Source organism: Chlamydotis macqueenii, chromosome 2 (genome assembly GCF_036417535.1).
Source record: "Chlamydotis macqueenii isolate bChlMac1 chromosome 2, bChlMac1.mat, whole genome shotgun sequence".
Taxonomy (NCBI): domain Eukaryota; kingdom Metazoa; phylum Chordata; class Aves; order Otidiformes; family Otididae; genus Chlamydotis; species Chlamydotis macqueenii.
In genome coordinates this window covers 2,364,888-2,381,153 of record NC_141557.1, presented here as the reverse complement: position 1 = coordinate 2,381,153, position 16,266 = coordinate 2,364,888, and the positions used below count along the sequence as shown (strand labels likewise).

At 45.8% G+C, this 16,266-nt stretch overlaps 1 protein-coding gene across 1 annotated transcript; it reads right to left on the bottom strand.

Annotated features, from left to right (window-relative positions):
• Positions 1–643: 643 nt before the first annotated feature.
• ARF1 (ARF GTPase 1) lies at positions 644–15,081 on the bottom strand. Its single transcript, XM_086741699.1, has 5 exons — positions 14,946–15,081; positions 4,850–5,029; positions 4,067–4,177; positions 3,271–3,395; positions 644–2,226 (listed from the first exon to the last, which is right to left on the bottom strand). Exons 2-5 carry the CDS (start codon positions 4,995–4,997, stop codon positions 2,065–2,067), a joined length of 546 nt encoding a protein of 181 aa, XP_086597825.1. The 5' UTR covers positions 4,998–5,029; positions 14,946–15,081; the 3' UTR covers positions 644–2,064.
• Between the last annotated feature and the right edge of the window lie 1,185 nt (positions 15,082–16,266).

The window sequence follows — 16,266 nt, the reverse complement described above, 5'->3', positions numbered from 1 at the left end:
GTCAACAGCCAGCGGCGAGAGCAGCGCTCCCGTCGTCTCCTGCCACAGCTGCGCTCCCCGCCCCCGACACCCATCCAAAGCCCCAGCTTTCCCCACCAGGATGCTGCTCTCTAACCTGCGAAACGCACCTTTCATCTCACAGTTTTCCAGCCTGCGTAAGCGGGAATCTGCTGCAATTCCAGCCAGGAGTACGGCCAGCAGCCGGCCAGCGGCCTGAGCGCGGCCATCGGAGATGAGAAGCGGGACGATCAGCTGGGAGCAGCTCTGTCCCAGGTCCAGAGGGGACTGCAGAACGGGAAAAATGCAAAACAAAGTGTTTAAGAAGACAGACTTTGCATTTTCCCCCCCCCAAAACATGGATCCTACTATTAAATGGGACCAGCAGGAAGAACAATCTGTTGTGGGAAGCGATGGGGCGACTCAAGAAGCTCAGGAGATGTCCCTGAGTCAATGAAGAGACTCCAGCAGAAGTCAACTATCAGCGGCTCACCTCTTCACCTAGGAATGACATTTTATTTGGAAAATAAGGGAGACGTGCTGAAGTTTTCAGGCGAGTTGCGACACGGCAAAACGCTGGCTGGATTCGCGTTAACCCACCCGACGGCACCGTACAAAGCTGATACAAACCAAGGGGATACCAGTGCAAGTTTCATGAAACTTTTTATTCAACAAGTATTCCATTATGATTCTGCCAAGATGATCAAATGAACAGCAAGGCATAAAAAACATGAAATAGTTAAGAGATTTTATTCTAATAGCTTTAATTACAGTGCTTGTTTGTCGAAATGAAAACTGAAAACAAGTATACAAAACAGTTGATTACTAATCGTGTATTGAAAGCAATAAAGGTTTCCACAACACTAAATAAACCAGTTCTGATAGTTCCTCAAGTTAAAGTTTAACAGCTCCAGCTTCTTCAGTGTTTATCAAAATACAAAAGAAAAAGTAAAGAGGTCGTTTTTTTTTTTTTCTGATGGCAAATCTGAACCTTGCAGTATGAGGGATGCCAAGGGTTTTCACACATATACAGATATGGGATTGTTCCGAAATGGGATTGAATACTTCTAGAGTGGAATGACTCTCCAAACTCTCATGCTGCTTTTTTTTTTTTTTCCTAGATGCTATACATAGATGTTTGGTGTTTTTCATGGCAATTCTTACGTTAAGTACAGTACTTTCTGCCTATAGAGCTTAGGACTAGGACAGGCTGTGCTTTCTGTGGAAAGGTTTGCCTTCTGGAGTGGTTTACACACAAGAAAAGTACAAAACACTTTTGACAAAGACGACAGGCTAAAAATGTCGACTTCTGAAAATTATTCGAGTTCAACGGAAGCGATAAATCTCACCTGAACCAAAAGTCAGATGTTTAGCATGAGTCTGCAACTCATCTAAACCAGGTCCGACACATCTCTGAGCGAGTATGAACACGTGTGAGCTACAGAAAGAGCCAGAGATCCGTTAGTCACGATCTGTTCTTCGACCAGATGAAGCTAACTGGGTGTCAATCAGGGTTCCACCACTTTGAAGGAATCAAAAGTCACCAGATTAGAGCTAGAACAGCAGAAGCCATGTCAAACGTTTGTATGTGGAAGTGTTTTTACTTTTCCTTGACTATTTAAAAAAATACGTAATTCAGGTTAAAAACCAACCACCAAAATGGATCTCACAGACCTCACAACCCAACCGAGATGGTGTTCAGCTCTACCGCACCAGGACCGCTGGCAACCCTTGTGTTAACCCACTTAAATCCCTTCCAAGTACTAAACAGTGAGTTGATTCTTTACAATAAAAAAAGCTGAGTAATATTGCATAGGAGTACCAGAAACTGCCTCATTGGAAACAAAAACTATTTACAATTAAATAAGAAACCTAACTGTTTTCAGGCTTGTATTTGCCACATTTACAGCATGATGCAATATATACTGTGACAAAAGAAATGAAAACAGCTTCCGGCACTCAATACCACAAAGTAGCACAGTTTGCCACATTAGAGTAAAGCGAAGGGCGAATAGGAGGAAATAAGAGGGAGGGGTGGAAAAAGAGGGAAGAGGAAGGTTTATGGTTTCATTTCTGGTTCCGGAGCTGATTGGACAACCAGTCCAGTCCTTCATAGAGACCGTCTCCACTAGTGGCACAGGTTGCCTGGATGTACCAGTTCCTGTGACGAAGAGAATGCAGTCCAAGTTTGTCTGTGATTTCTGCTGCATTCATCGCGTTCGGCAGGTCCTGAGGGAAGGAAGAAGAGTCATTTTCTCCCCTGCAAACTGAGAAGAAATGCCCGCCTCCCTAACCCAGTTTTGATCGTTAGCTTTAAAGCCATTAAGAGAAAGTTAAGAGCTCTCAGAGCTTCTCTTTCAGAAAAACCCAGCATATTCAAGCTATTTCCCCTACACTGACAAGAGTCTCAAAGTTTACCACCACCACCACCAGCACACTTTATGGAATATTTCTCTTCAGAAAAACAGAAGACAGACAACTGACATTTGGATTAAGTCATCAAACCCTTCAGTGTTGACCCAAAACTGCCTACCAATTCAAGGGCCATTTCATTCACTTTCCACTCGGAAGATGTTTTCGGCGACTGCGTTTACAATTTAAGAGCAACTTTTATCACGAAGTAGTACTCTGCTTAGTACTGTTTCTGTTTACAGTCCACCTTTCTTGCTCCTAGACAAGATTTATGGCTTCTTCACCCTTCGCAACTGAGCCTGTGCAATCAACGAAGCAGGACGCTGTTCCTTCTGTAGTGTTACTACTCATATTTAAGACCCTCAACATTTGGATTTAAGCTACCAAGGTCTTCACAAGCAACAGAAGGCAGAAGCCTCAACCAGCTTTGTGGCCTGGAAGAGTGAAGGGTCAACACAAGCACCGTCCAAGTCAGCCCAGTGCTTCCACCAACACCAGCAGTGCCCTCAAACAGCCTAACTGAAGAATTCGGGGAGGTTCCGGCACTCTGCCCTTCCTCTGTTGGGAGGAAGCCTGGGCAGGTACTGTACTTCAGCCAAGCCAACCTTAAAAATCAATCTGGTAGAATTCTTCCCTAAAACTGAAAAGAGAAGAATTTGTATCGGCCAAGACTGTTTAAAAGGACGCTCCTTTCAGAGAAGAACATGGGAATTTAATCTATGGGCTTGTTGCCTTCAATGAAACTGAGAGCTTATCTATTACTATACCGAAAACACGAACGTCGAGTTCAAAATCTAGCAGTTACAAGCATGCTGCACGTTTTCAAGGGTTCTTACAGAAAGACACCTTTCTTGGGCATACCTGTTTGTTAGCAAACACTAATAGAACAGCATCTCTAAGCTCATCTTCCGCCAACATTCTCATAAGCTCTTCTCTGGCCTCGTTCACTCGTTCTCTGTCATTACTGTCAACCACAAAAATCAGACCTAGAAATAAGCAAACAGAATAAGCGTACACCAGAGGTTATTTACGAATGATAAATACCTCTGGAGGTCAGAACTAAGCTTTGAAGAGAAAATAATGGCAAACAATTCAGTATATAAAACAGAAAAATACAGTTTTCTTATTACTGTAATCTCATGTCAGAGAAAACATCTGTTCTTGCTGAGAGCTGCTGAAGAGAGTAGTTCGTTTGCCTTTTTAGAACTTGTGCTCTTCATCTACGTAACCGCTCGATATTTTCCAGTGAGTAGCAACTCTCGAAATCCTGTGACAGGGCTCGAACGCACGCCCATTATAAAAGCACAGCAGTGGAAGGAGTGACAAGCTCTCAGTTCACGAGGCTACTGGAGCTTGCAAGTAAAAGACTTCGCTTTGAAGTGAAGGCAGCGAGCTGTGACGCTTACGGAAGCAAAGCAAAATTCTCAACTCGCTCTGAGTCAGATGGAAAAGGAAGACTGGTTTCTAGATTTCTTCCCATCTCTCTTTGAACCTGAACTCGCTTACAGAAGAGCCAGAGTACCACACAAACACACCCTTTTATAATAATAAATATTTTGCCCCATCCCATCCCAAAAAACTCACAAGATTATCATAGTAAGGACATAAAAAAACTTCTTAGACTCTGGAAAGCTGCGATTTAAGCGTTCAGACTCACCTTGTGTGTTCTGGAAATAATGGCGCCAGAGTGGTCTGATCTTATCCTGACCGCCTACATCCCAGACTGTGAAGCTAATGTTCTTGTATTCTACTGTTTCCACGTTGAAGCCTAAAACAGAAATTGTGGCAAAAATCTCAGTTAAACATATTGGCCCTGCACCTACTGTATTTACCAAGTCGTACTCAGAACGTTACCGCTAAAGTTATCTTTCAATTTCAATCTACTTAAATAAGCAGAATTCTACACTGAAGCCCTCAAAGCAGACAGGGTTCTCTGGAACTCCTGCTCCCACCACCACCCCCGCTGCGATCAAAGTAACGAACACCAGCTATAATTGCTACCTGCACAACTACAAAACACAGAGCAAACCACGTTATGTCAAAAACCCCCGGGCTTTAAGGACTGTAAATAAGCTACGTTTCCGATCACAGTTTTTCAAATCACCCTTCAAATTAAAAAAAAAAGTGCTTCTCAGTCTAATCTAATTGATGCCACAACACGCTTAGGAGGGCAAACTGCCCTTGTGCCAGCCCATAAAGGGTTGTTCCACAAGAGACTGAAGAAAAAGAAAAAAAAAGTCATGTAATCTCCTCCCCTGTCGGAACATTTGGCTGTGCCCTCTTCATACCATGGTTTCAGCAAGTGTTTGATCTGACAGTCAAGTCAGGGCACAGCACTAAGTCACTTAAATCAACAGAGCAGCAGCTGAGATAAGATACTGCTGCAAACAATCAGACCCAAATCGCAACGCAAGCAGTTACAGGAATGTAAAAATCTTACCTATAGTAGGAATAGTAGTTACTATTTCACCAAGTTTAAGTTTGTACAAAATAGTAGTCTTTCCTGCAGCATCCAGACCAACCATGAGAATGCGCATTTCTTTTTTGCCAAAAAGGCCTTTGAAGAGGTTAGCAAAAATATTTCCCATGCTTGAGATATGTTCTCACTGGCCTGTGAAGTCTAGAGGAAAAAAAAAAAAAAATCACAGTATCACTCATGAGTTCTCATGGCTGTGTCCTGACCAGGGGCATAACCAACCACCAAAACAAGTACGGGACAATATGAATCCTTTACAGACACCCCGGCCACCACCGTACACGACTTTTCCACACACCAAAGCAATACAGAGATGACCAGATATGCCAAAACTTAGCACTCACAAAACGACGTGGCTTTGTGTGCTTTAAATCTTCCAAGTATTCTTTCAGAGATTTTGGTACTAAACGCTGTTCTCACACTTTTGTTTGCAAAATTAACGGCTTGCTTTCAATGCAACCGACCTCTTCAGGCACTTTGTCCCCCATTGTTACGGGACAATTTATCTGCAGCCTAAAGTGTCTCCATAAAATACGCTTTTCCTAATCGACCTGTAGTTAAAAAAAGTTTTAAATGTGTGCTTCTCTATTTGCTGCTTAGCGCACCAATAGCTGGTCCTTCTCGTGCGAAGGAAGCTCAGAACACAGCTTGAATTCTCTCCTACTCGGAACAGCTTGCTTCCTCTCCAAGCCTAAGGAAACGGCCTGCGAACACAACGAAAACACAAAGCAGTACTGCTTTCAGTAGCGTTGGAGGGAGACCTCTAGGAAGCAAATCCACATTTACCGAAACTTAACTACTGAAAATCAGTAGCTACATTAAAAGAGGCAGATTTAGAAATGAATGCTTCTTCCTTCACTGTGAACACTTCTGCTTGGACGCTCAGAAGCGATTAACGTCATCAGGAGCTTCCTGTTTAGGAACTGGAGAAACTGCCTCTCCGCTCCTGCCCTCACAGACCCTCCCAGCGCCCTTGGGACGGGATCCGCCCCATCGCAACCTGTCCACTTCTTCCCTTCTTCCGCAGGTTTCCCTCCCCCTTCTCAAACGTCCTACCACAGAGCTTACAGCGAGTTTGAAGGCACCGAGAGAACTAATATTCTGCTCACGTAAGACATGAAAAAAGCAGCCTGAAAGCCTTACAGTGGGGTGCAGATGAGGACGTTAGAGGGGACAGTGACAATTCACGCCTCTGCTGCTGCTTCGTCTAGAAGCTCTCAGATGTCAGTTTGAAAAGACCGAGCCCAACTGAAAATACAAGCTGAAGACAGTAAGAACACACTGAACCAAGACGGGCAGCCTTCAAAGGAGGGGTTTCCTGTAAACCAAGTCACACAATTTCAAGTGCAATACGAAGTCTGAATCATCTCTTGAAGATACTCTGCATTTCATGATGAAGCTGTGTGCTTGAAGCAAAACTCTCACTGGAAATAAGACTTGACAAAATATCTATTTAAGACAATTAAAACAAGCTTTGAACTGAAAAGCACAGCACAGAACAAAAATCTTGTCCCGCTTTGTTTAGCCCTGTGCTAGGGATGTATGAATTCCAGCGTCCTCGCTCAGCACTGCAAGCGCTAAGCGGTTCTGTCCTCCTGGATACAATTTTTAACTCTGAAGTTCAGCACTGTATTATTACCTAAGTCACATGTCTGAGCACAAGCAGCTCCACAGTGAAGTTCAGAGTCCACTCCTGCGTTACTGAATGACGCCAGTTACCACTTTGACTTGCTGAAGTGACTCAAGTCAAAGATTCATTTATTTTACACGACTGAAGCTCAACGCAATTGCAACTTTAAAGCCAAGCTCCTCTGTAAGCCCGACAAGGCAGCCTGTGGATTAAAACCAAATGGAAGGTTTAAAAGTTCGATTCTTCCGCCATTTCCTTCATATTTCTGAAGCACAACCATGAATATTCAACTCCCACTTGAATATATGAAAGCTGTATAAACAGGAAAGTTAATCAGGAAGCAGAGAAAACAGTTTTCCTAGAGTCCCCATTTATCCAAACCACTCGCACAGCAGGAAATCTCACTCCCCAGCACACAACAGCAGCTCTTACCGGGCTGGAGGGGAGGGAAGCTGTAAAGCTTTCCCGTGTCCGCCTGCTCAAGATACCTCTATCTTCTACTTCATCCGAAAACCACCAGTCAGGGTTGTACTGTAACCTTGTACCAGAGCTCAGGTAACCCTCCAAAATGAGCGCATGATTTTTTTTGCAGCAAGAGAATCTTACAAGCCCTCCAAAAAAATGCATTTATTTTGTTTCTTCATGTTTAAAAGCGTAACAGGCTACTAAATGCTTGGATCAATAGCAGTCATAAGGTAATACAGCAAAATCTTCGCATTTACACCCATGACATCTTTCCACACGCCGGAGAAGTCTCAGTCTGCTGAACAAGTTACTTATGCTTGGCAATAACAACATGAATCCCATTAGATCCTTCTTTCCCTGACAGCTATGTCCAGGTCAAGTCCACCCTCCACCACTGAAGCCGCTTTTATATCACCTATCTTTCCTAGTTTTACTTTTTGTGAAGTTAAAAAAAAAAACCAACAACAACACAAAAACATTAAAGAGCTTGGTTTCCATTTCCCTCTTGTTCTCTTCCATGTTCCTACTATCCAAACCACTTCTCTAACTTATTTGGTACTTCAGAGTAGATGACATCACCGAAACTCCGATTTATTTTTATAGGCTGCGTCGTTTATAGCCCACCTCTGCAAGACAAGCGTGTTCAGATGTTGACTAGAAAGTGGCAGAATCACTGCTGTCTGTAAGAAAAACACTAGGAGAACTCCCACAAACTGTTGTGTGTCCCACCAGTTACGTGTTGGGTGCTGCTAGGGCAAAAGAGAGGGTGTCTGTATTCACCACTGGTGGGACCATCCTCTGACCAGCAGCTAGGATCACGTTCATCTATTGCCACAGAAAAAGAAATCATACTCCCACGTTTTTGTACGCCATATCTCCCTGGCTGCACTGTTCTGGTCAGTATTTCGTTGCTTTCTATTATCTAAGTTAAAGCACCTCAAGTTCCTTTCTCAGTATCATTAAAACTCTCCACCAAATGATGACCGCTGTGACCAGCCACCAGGTCTCTGCTCTTTCAGACCATTCGCGCCGTCCAACGGCGTAGACGCTGCCACAGCAGAAACTGCTGCGACAGTTCGGAGCTGCTTCCCGTTAATACAACTCAGCTGAGGGATCACGCGGTTACTTCCACTGCATTTCAGAGCCGAATCTGCTTACTTTAATTCTCATTTCAGCTGGACCATGAGAACTAATGCACACAGTCTGAAAACGTGAGGAAATTTAAGACCCTTTTAGGTTAAATAAGCAATCCTGCTCTTCAGGCATCTTCAACATTCACCATCTAGATCAAGACTTGCCCATATATTGCCTATATTCTACACTGGAGCTTTACTTTCTCTTTTCCTCAACCAAATGTTGTCAGTAATTGCTACATTGATCATTTTAGAAGCATAAGTTCAATAAAATGCCTGAAAACATAAAAAACTATGGCTTGTAAGCTGCCTGTAGTACTTCAGCACGTCTTCAAAAGTACTTCTGTCAGGCTAAGTAGGAAGATTTGTGTATGAAAGAACAATCTAAACAAACAGCACAGGCTATTTTTGCAGCGCATGGCACGCAGGTTACCCCTGCGAGACTTCACCTTCTAGAAATGGAAGCTCACGACCTCTCAGCAAACCCAGATCGCCCCAAAACTGAACTGCCTGTCTGACTCTTGTTTCTCCTGGCCCATCGGAGCCCTGAAGCAAGCCTTAGCGTGGTCTGCTCCACCTCAAGTTCCTCGCAGCAGCACAAACCTGTCAGGCAGGTTCAGGTAACCATCGGTAAACAGAAAACAAAGACATTCAGTGGATAAGACTGCAGTTTTGTTTCAAGAAACAAGGGATTTTCAGCAGCCTGTTTTCTAGTAAGTGATACATTTAGATAAGCAATTAGGAGAACAGGCAGCCTTTTTTTCAGAAAGGCTCAGTACCAGTTAAAAATGAATGAGTGTCTGCAACAGCGGCAGGCTGATGTCTGCTGAAGTGATACGGCCCAGGAGTAAGAACTAGAATTTGCTTTTATTAATCGGAGGTGGTTAGAATAAAAGCTCTGGGGAGTATCTCAAGGCCAAAGATCATTCAACACTTAATCTCCTGCAGCATTTTGCATTTAACCGTACGTTAATGCTTTTTCATGTCATTTCATTCAGGCTGCTTAACTCGAGAAGTCAAATACACGTCTTGACCTCCACACTTCTCGGATGAGCTGTTTGTTAACAAGCCGTCCCACAGAAGCATGGCCAGAAGGGTATGCAGTATATCAAACAAAATACAGCTACACCTTGAACTCTCTGCGTGACCTTAATTTTGAACCTCTGGAAAAGTTCTTTTTCACCACAAAGAGATTAAACTTCACTGAGCCGGGAGTTGTGGCAAATGTCATGGTTTCTTTCAAGTTTATGCTATTTCTTTAAATGTAGTACGGCAGGCAAAGTCAGCAGCTGAGACAGAGGATGCCATGTGTGTTATTCAGTCAAATTATACCTGCAGTATAAAAATACATTTATTTCACTTCTACATACCAGCACTTACCATGCAAGGCTCCCAAAACAAAAACAAAACAAAGCAATGAACAGAACTTTTCAAGTGGCATAACAAAAAGTTGCTGGAAACAATCATTTTGGCAATCTGTCTTCCACAGCTGAAAAACACCAGCAGCAATGGAGATCGGTCAAGAAAAGCTTAATTCTCCGTCCCTGCTCTGCGCAGCACACCGAGGTACAGAGGACATTTGTTATCTCCGGAAATTATTACGTCTCTCTAGGACATTCCTATCTTGTTTTAAATGCCCATTTCAAGGAGAGACAAATGTGAAGTCAATGATATACTGCATTACACAGTTACAATCCGTCAAAATACGAACGCTAAAGCACAAGTACGCTTACAAAGACAGCTCATTTACTCCCAAAAGAACCTCTCCATTTAAAGGGAAGTCTACTTGACATGGGCCTAAGCATCAACCCCACCTCTAATACAACTAGAAAAAACCCAAACCCGTAATTCCTAACCTGGCACTAACACACGAGTTATATCAGTCACAGGAGAACAAAAGTTGATCAATTTGTTATTTAACAGAAATATTGATTTTAAATCCGGTCTGTTATCACTAGTTGGCCTGTATGATGTTTCCACTTTACCATTTAAAACCTTCTAGAATGCTATAATGTCAAGACAAACAAAATATTCATACAAAAAAAATCACCAAACCCAAGTGTAAACAAGAGGTGAGAAAACTTTTTTAAAAAAAAAAAAAAAAATTCAAGTTCAGCAGCTGTTACTGGTGTTACATGCAAGAACAACCGGCAAATAATTTAAAGTGCAAATCTAACTTGGCAGCTTGTTCTTTACAATGTAAAGCGTGATTTAAAAGAGAATGTGAGAAGTGATCCAACAAGAACAGAACACTGCTAAAATTTAGGATTAACCTAGGGCCACAATACTGCGCACCACCACCCAGCACGCACAGTCAGTTAAGTACAGCTGCGTTCTTTTGAACTTGAAGTCATTTCTTTACAGATTTAAGTGTTATGTTACAGCAAATTTTGAAAAACGTTCTTGATCACAACACTTCTTTATATACACCCAGGGTGGCCCAATACACGACTGTTCAGTTATATTCAACTATATTTAGAAGTTGTTTACCAGCCTTCCACATCTGCCAACCTGAGTGAAAGACGACTACTTATCAACTCAAGCCCTTCAACTTTGGGGCACTAACACTGGAATTGAGCTTAAATAAGTTTGATTTGAGTTACCTGAGACTTTAGGCTGTACTAACATCGCTAGGCATAGACTACGTGCAAAATTTAAGAGTAGCTAACAAATAGGCCAGGTTCTTTCTTCAACAGAGGATTGTCTTGGACGTAAAAATTATTGTAATGAAGGCCATCTCAAGAATCTCTCCTCAGAGCTCTTCATTAATAGTAAGTCCCAACTCCTTTATAGCTGTTCCCATTAAAACCAGGGGAGTGTCAACTGTGGAGACCAAAACCTACCACAGAACAATTTTCCCCACTTCACATTGGAGGCAATTCTGCCAAGCGCGAGACGGAAAAGGTGCCCTAAATGATCACAAGGTGCCTTGTCATTTGTCTCTTAGGAGAGGTTACAGGGAAGGTATTGGCACTGAAGCACTATGTGAAATAAAAGTCAAACATCTGTAACTGTACTCCCGTCTAAAGAGGCACAGTTGGATGTGGCCACCAAAGGCTTGCCATGACCAACTAAAAAGCGCTCAGATGCACACTGCATGTTCAAGGCAGACAGAGGACAAGTCAATCACAAGTGAGAAGCTAGGTGAAAGAAAATCCAAGACAGAGTTGCTCCTTATGTAGCACCTTCATTCAACCTAAGCAGGTTGAACATCTTGCTGTCTATACACCTTACCCTGACAGAGCATTTTCCACACGCTGTAACAGTCTCCTGAGAGCACGGGGCTCGGCACAGCAAGAAAACAAAGTATTTCCACTTACAAGACCAAAACATGGGCAAAAGTGGGAAAATTCCCTTTGGGGTCAAGCCTGTTTCTTAAACAAAAGAACTCCTCACTTCTAAAATACTGGTCAGAATAATAAAAAAAAGAGTCAGTACCAAGCAAAGCGAGCAGGTTGTTTGACTTGATACTCAAAACCCAAATCAGAGTTATTGCCTTGTTCTCTCCTTCAGCACGGGGAGCAAGCTACTTCTGTTTCACAGCAAAATCTCAACTATTTGTAGTAGTTCTACACTACCATGCACAACTCCACAGCATGCAAACCAACGTACAGGAAAAACATATCTGGTCTGAGAAATATTTGATTTAAAGTTTAGGCTGATAGGTGGAAAAGTACAGAAGGAGCCGCTGTTCCTGCTTTCAGATGACGTCCATCCATCACCTCCCTGCAGGTGCTCGGGAAATAAAGCAGCGCTGACAACGTAGCTGTGACACCCAGGTGTGGACTGTGACTTCAGATTCACCTGTTAAACGGTGGGCAGACTGCTGTGAGAGCCAGTTACGGCACAGGATTTCTTTTCAGATAAGCATTGCACAGGGATTTTGGGTTTTTTTGGGTTTTTTTTGCGGCTGAACTACATACAAGTTCAAAACCTTAAATTTTAAGCCAAATATCCTGTTATTCACTCCCACTAGCTGAGTAGTAAGTCAACATTTACACTCATAGTAGAAATGGCAAGAACTCACATGAGAGCTTTGGTAACGAAGTGGGCTTTTGGGTTGGGGAAAATGTCACAGCACAGACTACGCAGCTAGTTGTGAGGTGTAAGCTCAGTGTAGGAATAAGAGCTATATTAGACACGAGACTTTTATTAGAATTGAAACATCAGCAGAATTAGTACCATAGCTCTCCAATGTTTGCATGTGTTAGAAACAAGAAATAAAATTGGATACTCACAGGCAGAAAGAAAAAACGCTGAATAACACAGAAAAACAGCTGCTGTAGTAGGAAGCTGATTATAAACTTCTTTACTCATCAGTTAAAGAAAGGGAATAATGGCTGAGGACAGTGCTAGCTCTAATACAAGCTCTGTAGCATTCCAGTAGCAAAACTTTCAAGAGATTTCTAAAAAAAAAGAAGCAGAACTATTCTTTTTCAGAAAAAGTTAACTTACATTCACCAAATTTATCCACTGTCAGGCAATCTAGACACTTGTGAAGGCTGTCGAAACCCATACAAATTCTTGCTTGAAAGTCCATCTTTACACATCTCAGCAGTTTTTATTTCTACAAGGCATCTTTTATTTTCAAAGAAAGGGGGTTCTTCAAACTTCACCACTGCAAATTCAGCTGGAGCCTTGGGTTGTGAGCTTCTCCTCCTTCCACCAAATTAATGTAACCAATAGCTTACCTAATAATTGTGCCTCAGCAAGACGTATAAATGCTACCGTTTAAAGCAGGCTTTCAAACAAGTGTAACTGGAGCACAACACAATTTGCTGAATTACAAGGACTAGAATCCAGCCCCCGACTCCCACACACACTTTGTTTGCTTTGAAAAGCTGTGACTAGTCCTGCCCCCGACTTGGTCAGCATGACTAACACACACACTGCATCCAGCAAAAACGCACCAGTCCTGCCCAGTCCCTTTTCGGATTCCAACTGTATTTCACAACTAGGAGGGAAAAAAAAAAAAAAAAAAATTATCAGTGACTTCCTCAGACCATCGAGGACCGATTTATTTTCGGGTGTTTGCCTTTTAACATGATCCAGCAACTATTATGCATCGCACAGACTATCGCAGCGGCAAAGGCTGTTCTGAGCCGGGATGACATCTGCTCGAGCCATTTTTAATCCTGCTGCTCCACCGCGGGAGAAGCGTCAGTAAACTTGGCAGAGCAATTGAGTTTAAGAGGTTCAAGTGATGCGAGTTTCCTCACCCTTTCACCCAACGTAATTACTACAACAGGGAAAGCAGTCCGACAGGGTTCTCGAGCGCTGCAGATGTGTTTTTAACAGAGGAAGGCAGTGGCATCATACCAACCCCGTAAACTTTCCTTCCGAATTTCGTTCCTTTTGAATCCCTTTCTCTATCTGTAAGACTGGGAGTACTTATACTGACAGTTTGATTATAAAACCCACGAACAAAAACCAAGAAGCAATGCTCCAGTTCCTTTTTCCTACACAAGTGCTCCACATCAGCAGCAAAAATAGTAATAACACTATTGCCAAATGACCTTGGACAATTTACTTTACCTCGATTTCTTTGCCTGAAAAATAAGGTTAGGAGAATATCCTACAAAGGGGCATTGTAAGCCTCGCCGCTTGCAAAACAAAGTTCAAAGTCTTATAGAAATAGTTCACATTTTAGTTATTGACAAAGCTACATTTCAAAACAAGACCTCTGGATACAACTCTAATCAACCTGTGGAATTTGGTTTGGCAAGAGCCTAGCAGCAGAGCAACAAGGTCAATGTCAAACACAACATTTAGGCAGTTTTATGACCCAGAGGAGTTTTAGTCGTGCTCTGCTGGGGCAAACGGACTCCTCCATGAAAGGGTTCGCAGAGGTGGCCTATCGCTTTATCAGACAGAGGTTATCAGCCCAAAGTGTCATGTTAACTACTCAGAGAGACAGGATATAGTATTTTCAGGCAGAATATAATATCCTCCCCTCAGGAGCGGCTATGCCAAGGAAAACTGATCTCCTAGACCATCAAACCCAAGCCATGGATGGCAAACAGAGTTTGCTGCAGGCTAAAGCTCAACTTCTTACCATCACCCCCCTCAGCCCAGCAGAAAGCTCAACTCAGCAGCCAAGGGCTTACAGGAAAATAACCTCTCTCCTACGAGTTTCATCCGAGCCTCATTTCCCCTACGGAGCCACCAGATCTCCGAGGTCCGCTACGACGAGGGTTTTCGAAGGGAGAGGAAAAACGAGGAAATAACTCTCTCCTCGGAGCCGTTCGCGGGCGGGGCAGAAGCCGGAATGAGCGAGTTTGGGGAAGGGAGGAGAAGCCCATCCCGCCGCATCCCCTCTAATGCCTCCGGTAGAGGGAGCGGCCCCAGGCCTTGTGCAGCTGCTGGGGAGCTGGAGCGGTCCCCCTCCTCCCGCCCGAGCCCACGCCTTCCCAGCAGGGAAGTGAAAGGGCCGGCACCCCCCCCCGTCCCGGCACAAGCCACCCGGTCCCAAAACCCTCATGGGTGGAGGCGGATGGGCCAGCGCCCCAGCCAGGCCCGCCGCTCCCCAAGGTCTGCGCTGCGGCCTGGCTGCGTCTGCGGCTTCCTCCCCCTCGCCGAACGAGGGAGGCGGTGGTGGTGGCGGAGAAGGAAGGATGGAAAAAAAAAAAAAAAAAAAAAAAAAAAAAAAAGAGACCGGGCCCGCTTCCCCAGGCCCCGCCGCCCCCTCCCCTCAGCGCCAAGGCCGCGGCGCCTCACACCCGACCGCCTTCCTCGGCGGCCGCAGGGTGTGGGCGGGGGAGCTGGGCGTCGGCGGCGGCCAAGAGGGGAAAGGGGCTGAAGGGAGGGAAGGGGAAGGTGTCGGTAAACCCACCGGCGTCGGTTGCTGCCCCGGGCAGTGGCTCTGGCTGTCCTCGGGCTGTCCCGCTCGGAGCCGGCTTCCCCCCGCTGCGCCTCTCGGCCGCTCGTCCGCCAGACACACAAGATGGCGGCGCTCGGAGGCCACGTCAGTGCCAGCCCCGCGCGCGGCACCACGGGTAACCGAGGAGGGCAACGAGGGGGCGGGGCCGAGCTGGGAGTGGGCGGGGCTGCGGCGGGGGAAGCGCCGCAGTGCTGGAAGGGGGCGTGTCCCGCCGTCTGGCCACGCCCACCGCTATGGCCACGCCCCCCCGGTGCCTTTCCCGGGCGGCTCGTGACGGGGGGCGGTGCCCGCGGGGGCGGTGTGCAGCGTCCATCGTGCACCGTGCATTGTCCATTGTGCACCGTCCGTCGTGCACCGTCCATCGTGCACCGTCCATCGTGCACCGTGCATTGTCCATTGTGCACCGTCTGTCGTGCACCGTCCGTCGTGCGCCGTCCGTCGTGCACCGTGCATTGTCCATTGTGCACCGTCCGTCGTGCACCGTGCATGGTCCATCGGTGCGTCACGCATTCTCCACCCTGCACCGTCCATCGTGCGTCATGCACCGTGCACCGTACGTCATCCATCATGCATCGTGCATCGTCCGTTGTCCATCGTGCATCATCCATCGTGCACTATACATTGTCCCTTGCGCATCGTGCGTTGCCCATTGTGCTCTGGGCATCGTCCATCGTGCACCGTCCATCGTGCATCCTCCATTGTCCATCGTGCACCATCCATCGTGCACTATACATTGTCCCTTGCGCATTGTGCGTTGTCCATTGTGCTCTGGGCATCGTCCATCGTGCACCGTCCATCGTCCATCCTCCATCGTGCACCACGCATCATGCGCCGTGCATCGTGCAGCATTGCGTACGCACAGCCGTGCATCCCCCTGAACGTGTGCAGAGGAGTGATGTCCACCGTGCAGCGTCGCGGGCGAGGATCCACACCGGGGTCTCGCACGCACCCCGCAGCATCGCTCCGCGCCTGGGCGCGCGGGGCCGCGCGTTCGCCTCGTGAGGCCGCATACGTGTGCGCAGCACGGTTGGCGTGTGCCACGCAGGGCTGCCGCACGCCCAGCTGCGTGGGAGCGCGTACAGGCCTCGTGGAACGTGGTGCCTGTGCAGCTCGGTGGGCCGCGCGGCGTCGCTCCGTGCGTCAGGCTGCTTGGGGATGCGTGCGGCACCCGTGCCGTGCAGCATTGCCGCGCCGCGTGCGCAGGGATGTGTTCCTGCAATATAACGTATATATAAATTAGAAAGCTGCTCGTGCGCCCCGCCGCGGGTTCCTG

Bases quoted from the DNA above. Each gene is read 5' to 3' on its own strand.
- ARF1 (XM_086741699.1), bottom strand. From the start codon at position 4,997: ATGGGAAATATTTTTGCTAACCTCTTCAAAGGCCTTTTTGGCAAAAAA. The intron at 4,178-4,849 runs GTAAGATTTTTA...TTTCTGTTTTAG, and splicing joins AACTACTATTCCTACTATAG to GCTTCAACGTGGAAACAGTA. The intron at 3,396-4,066 runs GTGAGTCTGAAC...GCTTATTTCTAG, and splicing joins TTATTTCCAGAACACACAAG to GTCTGATTTTTGTGGTTGAC.